This window comes from Protopterus annectens, chromosome 8.part0 (assembly GCF_019279795.1).
Source record: "Protopterus annectens isolate FY-2018-M chromosome 8.part0, PAN1.0, whole genome shotgun sequence".
NCBI lineage: Eukaryota > Metazoa > Chordata > Ceratodontiformes > Protopteridae > Protopterus > Protopterus annectens.
In genome coordinates, this window is record NC_056741.1 from 1,512,813,145 (window position 1) to 1,512,830,049 (window position 16,905).

Consider the following 16,905-nt stretch of genomic DNA (forward strand, 5'->3'; position numbering starts at 1 on the left):
CTTACTATCTCCCTAGTCTTCTTCACCAAATTGTCTTCTGTCCTTCACGTGTAACCGATCCACCATAATCAGACATCTTGGCTACCTCTGCATTTAGGACTACTTTGGTTTCTTCTCTGATGTATTCATTTTTTGTGCATATTTGTGCATCCTTCTTCCCGTCTCTGACATTTCATTTCCATCACCTTAAAGTTCTTTAACTGCTGTCTCTTCCATGCCCATGTTTCTGTACCATATGGATGCATTGGTCAAACCACTGTGTTGTTCACCTGACTTTCCAACGTTTTTTTTTGGCAATCTTTTGTCCCATACAACCTCTGACACTATGTACTGTTTTGTTGCATTACCTCAAATTCTGGCTTTGATCTCCTTATTTAGATTTTTTTCTCCTCAACCACCAGTCCAATATACTTAAAGCTATTTACCTGTTTTACTGTTTCCAGCATCTCGTGATTTCTCCCTTTTGCTGCACTGGCAACTGTTTTGTCTGTACTCCCTTTCAACCAGTGTACATTCAGTGTTGCATTCCCGTATCCTGTCATTTGCTTGTTTTCCTGTTCAGAGGATGCATGTAGTATGGGAGCTTTGTTGATTTGTCCCCTCAGACCTGTTTGCTAGTGTAGATCATCACGCGTGTAAATAACAATGAACTCAAGCTGAACCCTGCTGATCACCCACTCCCCCGGGAACCCCTTTGTGAGTCAAAACACAGTTAGTACGTGTGCCATAAGATTCTTGTAAATATCTACCTAGCTACCAATGTTTCCAGGACTTCAAGTCTTTGTAAGACTGCCCAAATCAGCTTTCTTGGGACCTTGTCATATGGTTTCTTAAGTGTATAAATGCCAAGTCAAACTCTGTCCTCATCTCCATCTTTTTCCTATGCTGTCTCTCTTACTGGAAATATTGGGTTTGTTGTGCTACACTCTGATCTAAATCTGGGCTGTTCACCTCCCATCTAACTTTGTACTACTCTATTTGTTTCAGTCACCTTTTCCTGCACTTTCATGCAATGACAGGAGTTTGAAACCCCTGTACTTTCCACATATGTGAATGTCCGCTTCATTCTTGTACTCTGGCACTAAAATGCTTATTCCAGTCAACTTTCTCTTCGTACTGCATTGAGTATACCGAGGAGTCGTTTCTGCCATAACTTGCCCAACATCTCAGTCATATCCGTCATGATTGTTTTTCTGGGCATGTTACTTTCCCTGACTTCGTCTTTCTCACTGCTGTTCTTGCTTGTTCTAGGGTGGGTTCTTTTTTCTCTTCCCTTTTAGGTTGGGCATGGGTCAATACAGCTTCTGTGGGGTTTTATTCATACAAAAGCTGCTGGAAATCCTCCTTCCATTTGCCTTTTATATCCTCAGGATTGGTGAGCAGATTGTCTCTGACATCCCTTATGAATGGTATCTGATGGCTATTTTCTTTATCCTTCTGTTTCTGCCTTGCTTACCTTGATAGTTTTTTTTTTTTTTTTTTTTTTTTGTGACATCTGCTGAGACACTTTACAGTAGCTTGCAGAGTTACTTTGATGGCTTGTGATTGCTGTCTTAGCCTCTTTGTTAGACATCCAGTATTCCTTCTTAACATGATCCATCTTCTGCTTCTTCCTGTACCATTCCTTCCTTCCTTTTGAAAACTTCCTAAACTTCTGCATTTCATATCCCGCTTTCCTTATTTATCGTATTTCCATACCTGGCACAGCTGCATATCTATTCTGTAGTTTTCATAAATGTTGCGTTGAGATTCTCTTCTTTGACTACACTTATTTCCTCTCCTTCCTGAGAAGCTAGGTGGGTCAAAGCCAAAAACCGTAACTGCCCAAAGCCACAGGACCCGGATCTCTCCAGTAGAAATTTTTGACTCCAAATGAGTTAAATGCAGAACTTTATTTTTCAAAAATACAAAAACGAACGCCAGCAAAATAAATAAAATCCAAGCGCTTTCGCTCAGTTATTAGCAAGCTTCTTCAGAGGATATAATACTTTGTATTGCAATTGAGGCTCATTAAATACTCAAAACCAGTCACATGATAGTTCCACCCCCTCAAATTATTGAACACACATCCATTTCTTAAAAAATACATTGCATTATAAAACATATTAAAAAGTCTAAAAATCTCATTATACAAATATACATCACGTGCATTTCAATAAAACCAAAACTAGACCCATATGAAGTTTTACCTACTCCCCTAATGAAGGAACATCCTTTAAAAAGCATCATTTAAAAAAAATTTTGATTTGTGTGGACTCATTAAGTTACCTATAAAACCATAATGTTAGATCTAAAACTCATCTCCACCCACGTTCATATCCCAAACAGTTGTGTGGTCTTTACAGTGTTATAACCGGGCCATTCGCAACTTCAGTACACTACTAATGTTGATGGTCTCATTCAACCCAGGCGGTCTCGCTGCGTCCAACCTTAATTGCCAAAATAATTCACGGTACTCTAATCTAGTTTCCCAATTACCACCCCGTGGGTCACTTGTTTTAAAATGGTAAACTTAAGCTCCATTTTATCACATACTTGTGAGTGTTTGAAGAAGGCATTGTTTTCTTTACCCTTAGAGATGTCATAATGGTGTTCATACACTCTTCTTCTAAGATGCCTCTCCGTCTTACCCACATAAAAACTGTGACAATGTAAGCAAATCCCTAAGTACAGCACTCCTTTAGTCCCACAGTTGTAGTATTTAATGAATTTATACCTAAATTTCCTGGAGGGAATAAATAGAATATCTTGGTCCAGCATAAAGGTACATTGTTTGCAGGAACCACACCTGTGTGTACCCACCTTGAGTCTACTGGATCTGTTGTATGAATTTCTATTTTTCTCAAAAAGTTCCTTTAAATTTACATCTCTTTTTCTGACAAAGTGAGGTTCCAATGAGATAAATTTATTATCTCTTCATGCAAAAATAATATGGACCAATACCTTGAGATGATCTGCTCTATTTCATGGTTACTAGAGGAAAAAGTGTGAATAAAGTTACACTTAAAGTCCAAGCAATTCTTATTAATCTCTTGATCTGGACTGGATATCCCAGTCCCTAACGGAGGATAATATTTCGTATCTCTATTCTCAGTCACTTCTTTTGTCAACTTATCAATCAGGCTAACCGGATAACCCTTTTCTTTAAAAAGGGTGCAAAGGGTGTTAACTTCCTCTAAATAAGTCCCCAAAGTACTACACATCCTTGAAGCCCTAATAATCTGGCCCTTAACTATCCCTTTCTTTTGATAGAAGGGATGCCCACTGTCAAAATTAAGATACGCATTAGAAAATGTACTTTTTCTATATAATTTCGATTGAAAACAGTGGTTCTCAGTCTTTAAACAGTGTAACGTCTAAGTAGTTTAACTTATCTGGGTCAATACTATGGGTAAATTTCAAGAACTCAGTACTTCTATTAATGTGTTCCAAAAACTTAAGTCATTACTGGTACCTTTCCATAGCAAGCAGATATCGTCCAGGTACCTGGTGTAGTGTACTATGAACTCATTTCATGGTGTGTCAAAAACATATTTCTGTTCTCAATGGTTCAGTACACAATTGGTGTAGAGTGAAGCACAAGGTGCACCCATCACCACACCTTTCTTTTGGTGGTAGAACTCCCCGTTAAAATAAATAAAATTGTTTTCGAGCACTATTTCCATAAGTGCTACCGCTAGGTTGGTGATGCTGTTATTCAACCTGGTGTCTAATGTAAGTACCTGCCTAAACCATTCCAGTCCTACCGAATGAGGAATACTCGGGAAAAGTTCAGTAATAATCAGTAGTTACCATAAAAAGGTCCAAACTAAACATCTGCCGGTTAATTCCTTTTAAGAAATGCCATGAATCTTTGCAGATATGCTTAATAGGAGATAGTGCTTTCTTCGCAACATGATCTATAAATTTTGCTAAGGGTTCGGTAATGCTTCCTGCACCAGAAACAATAGGCCTGAATCCAAGAGGGTCTAGCCCTTTGTGAGTCTTAGGGATACCAGATATTACCGGCACTTTTGGTTTCTCCACATGCAAATAATTATATAACTGCTCATTAATTGTGCCTTGTAGCAGGTGGTCATATAAATAATAACTAATTTTCGAATGTGCCAAATTGATCTCATTTAATGATACCAGTTCATATTGTTCTACTTTTTGCAACATCTCGTGCAAACTTGTGTCATAATCTAAAAAGTACATCAACCCCCCCCCTATCTGGTTTCATCACCCGGCACTTTTCCTGTCTTAAATGTTCAATTAATTTAAATTCTTTAACATTAAGGTTAGGATTGGTGAGTAGATTGTCTCTGACATCCCTTATGAATGGTATCTGATGGCTATTTTCTTTATCCTTCTGTTTCTGCCTTGCTTACCTTGATAGTTTTTTTTTTTTTTTTGTGACATCTGCTGAGACACTTTACAGTAGCTTGCAGAGTTTCGTTGATGGCTTGTGATTGCTGTCTTAGCCTCTTTGTTAGACATCCAGTATTCCTTCTTAACATGATCCATCTTCTGCTTCTTCCTGTACCATTCCTTCCTTCCTTCCTTCCTTTTGAAAACTTCCTAAACTTCTGCATTTCATATCCCGCTTTCCTTATTTATCATATTTCCATACCTGGCACAGCTGCATATCTATTCTGTAGTTTTCATAAATGTTGCGTCAAGGTTCTCTTCTTTGACTACACTTATTTCCTCTCCTTCCTGAGAAGCTACAACACTGAGTATTACCTTGATCTCCTGTACTTTCAGTCCAGTCAGCCTTCAGGTTTTCTTCCTAGTCTCTTCAGTCCAGTCAACCTTCTGGTCTTTCACCTAGTCTCTGTTGACTTTTTAACCTTTTCTGATCACTGCTTGCAGATGAGCAGCTGGTGGTTCATGCTGAGAGCCAGTAGTTCTACTGGTGGGTCACTACAGTCACTGATTCTACCTCCAATACCCTTTCCTTACTAGAATGAAGTCTGCTTGAGTTGCATGTTGACCACTGTTCTGTGCGATTATGTGACCACCATCAAGCTATTTGCTAGGGAGAGAATTCTTGGATGGTCTCTTCTTTGTTATAATTGCCACACCCTTGTGAGCTTGGCTGTTTTCACATCCTGTTCTCAACACCATTGGATTTTGTCCGTGTTGCATCTGGTACGTCATGCAACTTCTGCCTGAATGCACTCTCTTGTTTTAAAAGCAGAACAAAAGACAAGACTTTTACTACATTAAAATATGGTTATTGAGGTCACTGGTGTTGCCCCTCTGGAGGTAGCCACATACACTGATGGCACTTGCTTCCAAGCTGAATACCTCCAGCAGTCAGTCAGGGGACCTATCCACTGGTGTATTTTTCCACTACCTCTGCTGCTGTATCCAAAGACAGCATTCCCTTGGTCTTTGCAAGGATGTCAGTAGTTCAAGGATTGAAGCCAGAGATGCCTGCCCGCATCCCTAAGCCTCTAATGGGGTTTCTTTCCCCAAGTCCTGGCCCAAACAGTGTAGGCAAAAACGGATGTCTTCCATTTAGCCATCACATGAGTTGAGCTAGGCTTCCTATCATTTCCCTTGCAGAGTCTCTTAAGATTCACCAAGGATTCTGTGGTTTACTTGAAGTCCCTTCAGTAATCTTCTGAGCAACAATCAGTGTTTATGGTCTTCTCTCAGGAGAAGATATGGGAAACTTCTCCCACTGTGGTCTCTTAATTTCTATGAGTCCAAGGTGGATGGTTTGGCATATGTTGTCCGGAAGTCCTCCACCTCAATAGATAAGCTTGACGCAGGCAACACTCTGCCCTCTGGTCCTCCATCCAATGATGTCTCATCTGGGGATGCCCTTCACAGAATAAAGGATTACATCAAATAGAAGGAGCCAAATGAATCATCTCTGGTTCAGATAAGATACAGGAGCTTCTGGGCCTGCCTGAGTCAAAGTAATTAGCCATTCTTCTAGTCACTGAAGCCTTGGAATATGCTTTGCAAATGCATCTTTGGACCAGGATTCTTAATCTCCTGGTTCCAAGAAGCCTGACTGTTTTTACTGGGTTGGTGAGTCTTTCAGATACCTCTTGTGAAAACCCTTTTGCAGTTCTGTTGTGGTGTCCGTCGTTTTTGCAATTGATCAGCTGCAACCAGAAATTCGCTTTCCAGTGATGGGAAAAGTAGATTTTTTTGGCAGATATGGTAAGAAATTGCACAGCTTTGTTGCTATGGCCTTCAGGATTTTTAATTGCTAAACTCGCATGTTGATGTACCTGGGTACTCTGAATGAAAAGGCTTGAGGGGTAGAGGATAAGAACCTGAAAGAGAATGTGCTGCACCTGTTTAGCCTTAGTTCAGTTGGGCATATTCATTAAATGTGGCTGTGATGTAATAGGTGCATCTTGTTTGGCTGCAGTTTTGGGATGATTCTTGAGGCATGTTTGTCTTGAGAGTCAACCCTGGCTAGACCATGTTAAAGGAGAATTCTGTAATGTCTCGGTGGAGATGGATCTTTTCTTTGAACCCCCACAGAAAAAAATGTTTGAAAGAATTTAGTAAAAGTGGCACAATATGCAGTCTGTATAAGTTATTTCACTCTCCTGCACCAAGTTACACCAGAAACTGTCCTACCAAAAGCTGTTTTTTCTACCAGAATCAAGACAAAGAATAGAATGGTAAATCTGCTTTAGGGTAATATGAGAAGCATACCAAAGGAAAATGACTGGGGAATGTCTGAGATGTGAAGAGACGAGTTGCTTGACTTCCCCCTTGCTCATTTTTCCTTTCCCCAACCAAATTCCCACCAAAGTCCACACCCTTCCTAGTACTTGTCCCTCATAGTCCCCTCCCCAATACACACACACAAAGGATAAGTGGGTTGTTTAGGCCTTTGTCAAACAGTGAGCAGTGAGAGGAGGTCACCCAAGACAAATGGATGCTTCAGATTTTAAGGAAGAGAAAACATACTGTGTTCTTAAAAGGGCTAAATCCTTGTAGTATCACTCTGGTCACTATGGACCCAGACATACACTTAATCCAACTCCTGCTACAAGACTTCTGTTGCAGGCAGTCATATAAATAGTACTAAAAGCAAATGTAGGAACATGTCTGTATTTCATATTGTTCCTAATTCCAAGAAGAAAAAGACAAATGGAGAGCATTTGGACCATATGGTGTTAAACAAGTTTCTAAAAATACCAAAATTTAAAATGCTGCATGGCTTTTTTGCTCTCCGTTTCCTGCAAGCTTATACAGTTGCACTGTACCTAAAGGATGACTGGCTAACATTCTCCCATAGCCAGTGTGGACAGACTGCCACTCAGAGTTATAGCATGGGGTTACTAGTTCCATTTCACCTCTTTATTTTATTCTGCTGCACCCAGACTGTTCACAAAATACCTGATTCTGTAGTTCAGCCTGACTTGCTTTCAAAATCAGGATTTCTTTCTAACCTTTGAAAACTAATTCTAGTACCAGTCTTTCCTCCCATCATACCACATAGTATCATCAACATCATACAGACAAATTATTGCAAGGGAGTTTCTGAATATGCACCTGCATGGCATCTTCCATTTTGATGGTACCCCTGTGGAGGCTACTCATGAAAAAACTTCAGTCTGCCTGAGGATTAGATGGTGCCAGTATGCTCAGTCACAGCAGTGCTGCATGCCATTATTTCCCTGCATCAAGAAAAAGCTGTCATGGTGGAATCAAAAATTGCATCACGTGGGGGGGTGGGGCCTTGAAATTAGGCCCAAATAACTAGACTCTACACTAGAGGCTTCTCGCACAGAGCCTAGTTGCATTCATGTGTGAATCTAGTAGCTCTGAAAGAAAACCCAGAGGAAGAACATATTTGTGTAGAACAGCTGTTGACAATCATTCTAGCAGTCAAGGCATTCAAGCCCATTTGAAAGCAGGGAATCTGGCGCATACTCAATGGACAGTGTCACTATGACATAGTACATAAGCAATCAAGTTTGAACTCATCTGTTGTGTAGTTTGCATACATGAGATCTGGCTGGCCAAGGAGTCAGGAATGACACCAAGAGCTTCTTGCATCCTGTCTCAGAAGAACTCCTTAGCAGACCATCTGAGTAGAACAGAGAGGTGGTCTTGCATGAATGAATGCTGAACAGGGATGTATTTCTTTACTAAGTTCACAGGTCAGGTGTGCCAGCCATAGATCTTTTCTGCTTCTGCAGAAAACAAATCAGAAAATTCTGCAGCAGGATAGAAGCGGTGGGGGCTGGGCAAGAAATACTTATCCATAAAGTGGTCAAGTCTAGTTCAGTATACCTTTCCTTCTATACCTTTATTTCTCAGGGTGGTACAGATGATTAACATTTCTGGTTTGACGTTGCTTTTATCATAACCCATTTTTTGTCTCAAGTAACACATGGGCTGTCTTCATCTCAATTTAGTAAGGATAGAGTCTGCAGTGTTGCTCCAGTGTGTGGATCTCAGACTCAAAATTAATGGTCACTCATACATCACAACCTTGCTGACTCGAAAACTGACAGCTTAAATGATCCGTCTCTCATTCTCTTTATGCATATGTTTGTAGAGGACTCCAATTTCTAAAAGGAAGTTAGGGAATAAAATACAAGAAAGTAAAACCTAGCTAAAGGGAAAATACTCTCCCTTTAGTGACAAAAGAGGGATCAAGCCCAACAATATATCTATGTCCTTGATTCTCACTTACCTGTTCAGTTATTTTCAAGACAGGTCTTATGCCTGTGTTAAAATCCATTTCTACCATTTCAGCTTGTTTGCGTTAGGATCCCCAACTGTATTCCTTGTTGCCAGGAAAACACTTCCTCAAAGGAATATTTCATTGCATTCACATGCTCCTAAGAGGGGCCTTACTACACCTTTGAACCTCAGCTGGATTCTGAAGAAACTAACATTGCCATCTTACAAACAGCTACTTCAACCCCTCAGATATATAACCTGGAAACCTGAAAACTGGCTTGTTGATGACATTTACCTTGCTAGAAGGATTACACAGTTGCAGAGAAGAATTTCTCATCTTCATTGATGACAGTGTCACCATATGTATTAACTGTTAACTTTGTGACTAAGATTCTAAAGACATACGTCTGGAGCGTTTCTCCCTGGGCCTCCTCTGAAAATAGGCTCTGTCCTAGTCAGAATTTCCAGGTCAACAAATGTTAAATAAAAATAAAAAATAAAAAGATGATGGTATCAGATTATTGTCCCACTGTGTGTTTTTTCTGTTGGCCAAGAACTACAGAAGAGTGATTTAATCTCCTTGGATGTTCACTGAGATTTTACTTGAAGAGAACAAAAAAAAAAAACACACTTTTTTGCATTTGCAAAGGGCAAGAAAGGGAAGCCTTTCGGCAAACAGACCCTGTCCAGGTGGCTGTATTTTATTATATGGCCACATTTTTCCAAACACTGTTATCTGGACATTGCATCTAAGGCCAGGGCAAGATTTGTCATGTCCATTTTGCAAGTGCTTCTACAACCTGCTCTAAAGGAGTAACCACCCACTAGTTCATAAGCTTTGAGAATCTTCCCAATGGCTATACTGCATCATTAAACTATATGATTGAACATAATACAGTTGTATTAGGCACTTGCTATAACTGAATGTGTTCAGGTACTTTTTGTGCATCAACTTCCTACCTCCTCCCCTCTTCTATCCTTCCTATGGGCTCTTGAGGTGAGAATGAGTGCCTTTATCACCCTTCCCTTCTGCTCTTCCTGTATGTTACTCTAACCAGGCAGCATCCATCCTCTGTTTGGCCAGGAACCTACAAAAGCAGTTTGGAGGCCTTATAGTTGAACTGACTTCCAAAGGATTTGGGATTAGTTTCATCAATACGGTCATTTCTCTGGCTTCAAAAAATTAAAATCTACTTTGCCAGGGCAAGAAAGATCTAATGATACTGCAAGCAAATATCCCTGTTTTATACCACTGATGTCCGGGAAGTAAGATTGACCAGCCTTCTGGCCTTTTCTGACAGAAATTTCAGGAGATTGTTACGGCAGCAGTGAGTATACTCACATCTAAAATTATGAAAAAGTTTCTTTATTTCCTATTTAAAAATATCGCTCAGAGAAATGTGTACTGCCGTCTTAGTTTACCTTTGTTAAAGGGCCAGTAAATTGGTAAGTTTTCTAATACTTATTTTAAGGCAAATAGTGGGTGTTTTGTCAATCTATATCTACCTTTTAGGACAGTGCTAACTACTGGTGCTAATTTTAGAAATTTTATAATATATTGGAAATAAAATGTAAACAGTGTGGGTATTTGAGTTTATGGCTTGAACTGTAAAGATATGAAAGGTAGAGTAGGTGAAGTTTAATGGGAGGGCCTTCACAGTATTATTTTACAATGGTTACTAGTAGACACAAATGAAGTAGGAGGAGGAAGGACTCTTGATGTTGAATTGACATAGAAGGTGAATAGCTCAAGAGCACTGAGCTTAGTAGTACAAGAACACGATGAGTAATGTGAGGGTCACTTAAATTGCAGTCAGTTCTGGTAGCTTTTTCAAAAAATAGTTTTCCTTGTGACTTCCATAATTTACATTTTGGTAATCCATCCTGATCTTACAAAAAGGAAATTAGATTTGCTCTGTACTTTTAACTAAAACCTTTGAAACTCCAGGAAAAAGTCTTTAAATTGAAATAACACTACAATAAAACACACGTGAAACAGAAGAAGGAAACACTACCAAGTAAACAAGCCTGAATATCTCTTCTAGTATTTTTGTCAAGAAAACCAATAGGCAAATGATGATTGAGTGCAGCTGAGGAATAGAGCCAAGCTGATCCTGAAATAGTGCAACCTGATGTAAGAACAAGTTTTACTGATGTCCTGACTGAGTCACTGTTGCAGTATTCATAACGAATGAGTTGTAGCTCGCTTGCTGAAGTCTGGCTGGGGTACCAAAGCTTTTACCTTCTAGGATGTACATCTGGGTAATGACCTCAGCTCGTAGACATTGGGGTATAAAAACATACGTATGTACAAGATCCTCAAACTATCTCACCTCCGGCCTGAATGCAGGTTGTTGCACCCACAGACTGTAATTGTTTGGTCACTCAGTATCATAGCTTCTGTTATAGGACCTTTCTTCTAAACTTTTGACTGTTTGGGTATCTGTTGTTAGGTGTCACCTAAGACTGGTTGTGTGCGTGTGTGTTGTAGTCAAAATCCGTACAAAGACTTGCACACCAAGTGCCTGCTCTGTCTGGGCCCCAAACATGACTAAATCCTGCTCCATCTGTCAGTCATGTGTTCAAAAATCCCTACATTTGAGGTTATCTGCAGTTAATGCCTTCCTCAGGAAACAGTGTCTGAAATGCTTGGCCCACTCCACCATGACAGAAGGCCTGGACATTGACCTCCCGCCTAAGAAAAACTAGACACCTAACAAGGATTTTCATGCCATTGTCTTAGAATCAGACATACCAGCTGAGGTGGTCTAAATTGTGGTATACCATTTGTCTTCTCATGAGCCCTTTACTGTGACCCCTCGGGAAGCAGGTACTGCTCCTGAACCCTTGCAGATGAATGAGTCATTCGGCGAACTGCAACTTACCTCAGAGGGCCCTTGAGGAGTCCCCAGATCCTTGTGTGGGAAGAGATTCCTCCTTCCGTGATAGAAATATGCCAGAAGACACCCGTAAAAAGAAGCAGCAAGAACTTAGAAGCAATATCCTTTTTTGCGTCCAGCGAGAAAGAATAGATTGCCTTGAATAACCACCCAGAAAAATCAACCATGTCTCTAAAGCCATCTCCCTTTGTGACTCAGCCTTCTCAGGCCACAGCACAGGCCTTAGATTCTTCCTTGTCTGGTGAGGAACCGGACAGGGATTAGTTTCTTTTTCTCAGCTCTCTCTCAGCTACTCATCCTAGTTAAATTCTCCAGAATGGATTTCCTCAGATGAGGGAGACTCTCTCTCCAAACTCTCCAGTGGAAGAAGCCTGCTTTGGAGAAAACTTACAAAGCACGATGAAGCATTTTGAATGGCAGTCCAGACTGGTGTCTGAGGTGCAAAAGAGATTCTACAATTTATTTGTGATGAGCACTCCTTCTCCAATGTCCCCCGGTGATAGATGCTTACCTGGATGCCTTTCAGGGCAATTTTTCGGCTCTAGATTCTCATCCTTCTATTCCAAAAAGGCCAGATAAGGTCTACAGAGTTCTTTATGAACTCATGTACCTTTACAAAAACCCTGTGGCAGACCCTGTGCTTGCCTGGCCTCAGGCAAACCTTCCAAGTTGCTCCCTGGCACTAATGTTCTCTCCAGTGACAAGGACAGTCAAGCAGTGAATACGTGGGGTAAGAAAAAGTATACTTACTCCACCTTAGCTTTCAGTGCTGTTGACTACCAAACTCAAATGACCAAATAATTGGTCTCTGTGCTACAGTCCTTAAGCAAGAACAGAGCCACAGACTATGGAGTCAAAACAACATATCCAGTCTTTAGTGTCCCAGGCTTCTCAAATAGCCAGGCACAGTATAAAATGGAGCTGTGTTGTTGTGGATGCCCCTTCCAGGGGAGCTGCCACTGGCTCCACTGATCAGGCGGTATGCCTGGCTACAAGGCCACCTATTCCAGAAGATTTCAAATTTAAGATTTTAGACTCCCCCTAGGATAGCAATCTCCTTTTTGGCTCACAAACTGACAGTCTCTTCAAAGCTTTGCGGGAACAAGGCAAGACAATGAAAGAGTGCCATCAGATTCTGCTGTCTACAGTTCCCAGTAACCAGCTAAATCCACTTCATTTGCCAAGAGAGATCCTAGAACTCCTCATAGGCAAAAGAAAATTCCTAAGAAAAAATTTGCAGAAAAAAATCAGGGGGATACCCCCTTGTGGGAGGCCTCAGTAGTAGACCACTGTGACTATTTCCCACTTGTCCCTCCTCCAAACTCAGTCTCCACATCCCTCTCAGAAAGAGACTCTTACTTTTCCTGTCTGGGAAGCAATAACCTTAGCATTATCCAGGAGGGTTACTCTGTTTCTTGGGAAAGCAGACTAACTCCTAGAGGAATACCCCCTCTTCCTCTCAACCAGATACACCTGCTAGACCCTGTTGTGCAAGACGTAATGGTCCAAGGAGCCATAGAGGATGTCCTCCGTCCTGTTCAGGAAAGGGATTTTACTTCAGACTCTTGATGGTCTAAAGGCAAGGGGGTCAGTGGAGACCCATCCTGGACCTCTCCAGGCTAAACATGTTTCTAATAATGCCGTCCTTCAGAATGCTGCCCTTGCAAACTCTTCTAGTTTTCCTACTTCTTTAAGCTTTTCTGGTATACTGGGTCATCACATTTTCAGTTTACAGCTTTGCCCTTTGGTCTTTCTACAGCACCAAAGGTTTTCACAAAGTGTCTACAGTAGTAGCTTTTTGCTGCACTTGGGGTATACACATCTTCCCTTACCTGGTGGAGCTTTTACTCTAGGCTTTATCCAGGGACATTCTTCTAAAGTACCATCATTACACTGTGCAACTTTTGACTCTCCTGGGGTTTACCATCGATTAAAAAAAAAATTCCAGCTCATTCCCACCGAACAGCTTACTTTTCTGGGATGCAATCTCGGCATGTCTGCCATGCACACCTCTCTTCCTGAGTAGATGGTCACCTCCCTAGCCAACGAGTTGCTAATGCTTTTCAGTGAGTATCATTGCTTAGCCAGACAAGCTGTCAGGGCCCTGGGATGTGAGGCTGCCACCATCCCTATACTGCACATGAGGAAAATACAGTGGTATCCATCACCTCCAGCTTGGAGGCAAGCTGTCTTCTCCTTACAGTGGACAGGAAAGTTCCTTTGTGCATACTCTGCTCTACCTTTGCTCCCAGGGCTCCCTGTCAAAGTCCAGAAGGAGTCTCTTAAAGTCCTACTTCTGGCATCTTTCTGGTTAAGACAGCACTGGTTCCCACTCCTGTTTCACTTGTCAAAGGTAAATTACTGGAGAATTCCTTCAAAACCAGATCTTATCACCCAACAGAAAGGGGAGCTTCTTCGTACCAGTCTGACCTTACTCAGTCTAACCCTCTGGATGATAGGATTCTAAGGCGACTCCTTCATTGCAGTCTAACTTCTCTCAGTCTAACCCTCTGGATGATAGGATTCAACTACCTATAAGACACCACTTTTCTGAAGAGGTATTCACATCCTACAAGAAGCCAGGAAACCTAACACCAGAAAGTCTTACACAGCCAAGTGGAAAAGATTTTCTATCTGGTGCCTAAAGCCCAAACTCCACCCCCTTCTGTCGGACACCCCAACAGTACTCCAATACTTATGTGACTTCTCACAGTCAGGGTTGGCATACTCTTCCATTAAGGCTCACATATTTGCATTTAATACTTACCTATATTCAGAGCCCCCCCTCATGTTTGGGACAGAGGTTACGCTTTTCCTGAGGGTAGTTTTATACCTCAAACCCCCAAGGAAACTGATCACCCCTCCTTGGGACCTTAATTTTGTTTTGGAAAAGCTCCCTCTACCCCATTTCAAACTGGTTGCTTCAAATGCTCCCTGGCATTGACTTTAGCCCATAGGGTCTCATAGCTCCATGCTCTCATGGATATTGCACACTTCCTCATCTTCCACAAAGACAGGGTAAGCCTCAGGGCCAAGCCATCCTTCGTACCAAAAGTGGTTAGTGAAGTTATCCTCAACCAGTCAGTCTGCCTGCCTTTTTCTCCAACTCCCAGAATAGTAGACAAAGAATATTACACTCTTTAGACATTCACAGACAATTGAGGTTTTACCTGGACAAAACTAAGGATATTGGGGAAAACAGATTGGCTGTTCTTGTCTTTTAATGGATTCCAGGTTAAGATAATCTGTTACAATGTTGCTTCCTGGATCTCAAAGGTGATTTCTTTCTGCTACATTCTTCATGGAAAGACTAGCCATGTGGCCAAAATCACACACCACTCCAGCAGTGGCTTCATCAGGTGCTTCTGGAAGGGGTTGGATACCAGGACCATTTTAGAAGCAGCTACCCGATCATGTCTTCAACCTTCACAAAACACTACAAACTAGACACCTTCTCCAGGTACAGGGCTGTGTTTGCTAGAACTATTCCATCTGAACTCCTGGACTCTTCGTTCACTCTTTCCTCTTATGCCTACTACCTTTCTCCCTCTACAGCTCTGGGAATCACCCATCTGTTAAGAATACTGCATCAGTGACTCTTTTAGGGCATAGTACTTTTTGTAAGAACTTACCATAACAGTAGATATCCTATTGATCACTGTTGCAGTATTCCTTTCCTCCCACCTTATCCTCTTCTCTTTTCTCCTTATTGGTACAAACACTATACTTCATACACACAGACACACACTTGATATTCCAGGATTTTACAGTCTTTCTTGGGGGGAAGTTTGCTTACCCTTTTCAAACTAATATCCTCTTATCTGATCTTTCTCCTTCCTCAGTTTTCTTCAGGTCGCTGCTGGCTTGGAGGTAGTCTGAGGATCTTGTATGTGCATCCATTTTTATATCCCAATGCCTACGAGCTGAGATAATCACCCAGGCATATATCCTAGGAAGATGATGCTTTAGTACCCTGGCCAGATGTCAGCAAGCTACAACCCATCTGTTAAGAAACTGCAACAGTGATCGGCAGGCCATCTACTGTTATGGTAAGTTCTTAGCACAACTGTATTTCATGTGGAGTATGTCCAATAACTCAACTCTAGTAGCTAGGGAGGGGAATAAACTGTGACCCAAAAGTACAGGTCCAGATGATTTATAAAAACTATTTTTGTACTGGTGGCCACAGTCTAGATCATGAATAAACCCAATGCATGCCTGAACTGTGCACTCTCAATCAAACTGTAGTATTCAGTGTGATTACTAAATGAAAAATAACTTGTTTCTCTTTTAAGATTTTTTTGCAGCAAAGCGTATCAACTAGATTTACTGCATTTCGCGTTGATGAGTACTTTATTTTTATTTATTTTTTTACTAAAGGTGAGAGTAAATATATGTTTGTAGTAGGTTTTCAGAATATGAAGCAAAGCATTTATTTTTAAAAATGTATTCGTAATGGCACTTAGTAATAAGTAATACTTATAAAAAAGTGCATCATAAAACAGGTTCCTATGTTGGAAGCATGCTAAAGTGTCTGCATATTGAAAGCTAAATTGACTGAACCTTCTGTCTGTTTTTCAGGACACTTGAATTCCTGATGAGGCATCTAGCACACCTGGCTACCTTCAGCTATGTCACTAACATGCATACAAAGAACCTGGCCATTGTATGGGCACCTAATCTACTCAGGTATAACATGTTTGTCTTCATTAGTCTTTAGTTTTGAACTTCTTTCCTCCAAATTACAGTGAGCTGTGCTTGCATGTTTACAGTATATTTTCCTCATTACACATGCAACTCACTGTTATGACCTGGTAGAGCAGTGTTGGAGTTTCCAGTGTCTGATTCCTTGTATCAGTATTTTTAGTGCTATTGTTTGACAGTGTGAGAACATCAAAGCATTTCTCAGACCATTCTCAACCACCAGTACTGTAATCGTTAACTCTGTATTTGTATATATTAGCTTCCCTAGAAACATTATAACCTTTTAGAGTTTAACAACCATTTGAGTGCATAATGCTGAAAAGTGGATAGAAATTGGCGGTGTAGATATCTACCACTATGTAGATTAACTTTTAATGCATGCATCTGTGCTGTGCTCAGGATTGTGTCTGCAGACCTTTTTACATGTTCATTATTCATTGCGCCTGTTTACAGGCCTTTTGTATCCAGTAAATCGGTATGCCATGTACAACCCATGAAATGTAGACACCATACACAGAGCTACTGTGTGTCTTGATAAGGTGCTGACATTTGGGATTATACTGAGAAAGTGTAGCAAAAATCTATTGAATTTCTTCATTTTAAAGAATTTTTGTCACAATTAAGAAATTTTTTTTGTTAGGAACTA

General features: G+C 40.8%; 1 protein-coding gene across 1 annotated transcript in view; it reads left to right on the forward strand.

Moving 5' to 3' along the window:
• The window catches only part of ARHGAP32 (Rho GTPase activating protein 32), a 3,207,216-nt gene that overhangs the window by 2,760,388 nt on the left and 429,923 nt on the right, over window positions 1-16,905 (forward strand). The window contains exon 18 of the mRNA XM_044081098.1: window positions 16,137-16,244. Within this exon, the coding sequence (XP_043937033.1) occupies window positions 16,137-16,244 (108 nt within the window). The remainder of the gene's footprint in view (window positions 1-16,136; window positions 16,245-16,905) is intronic.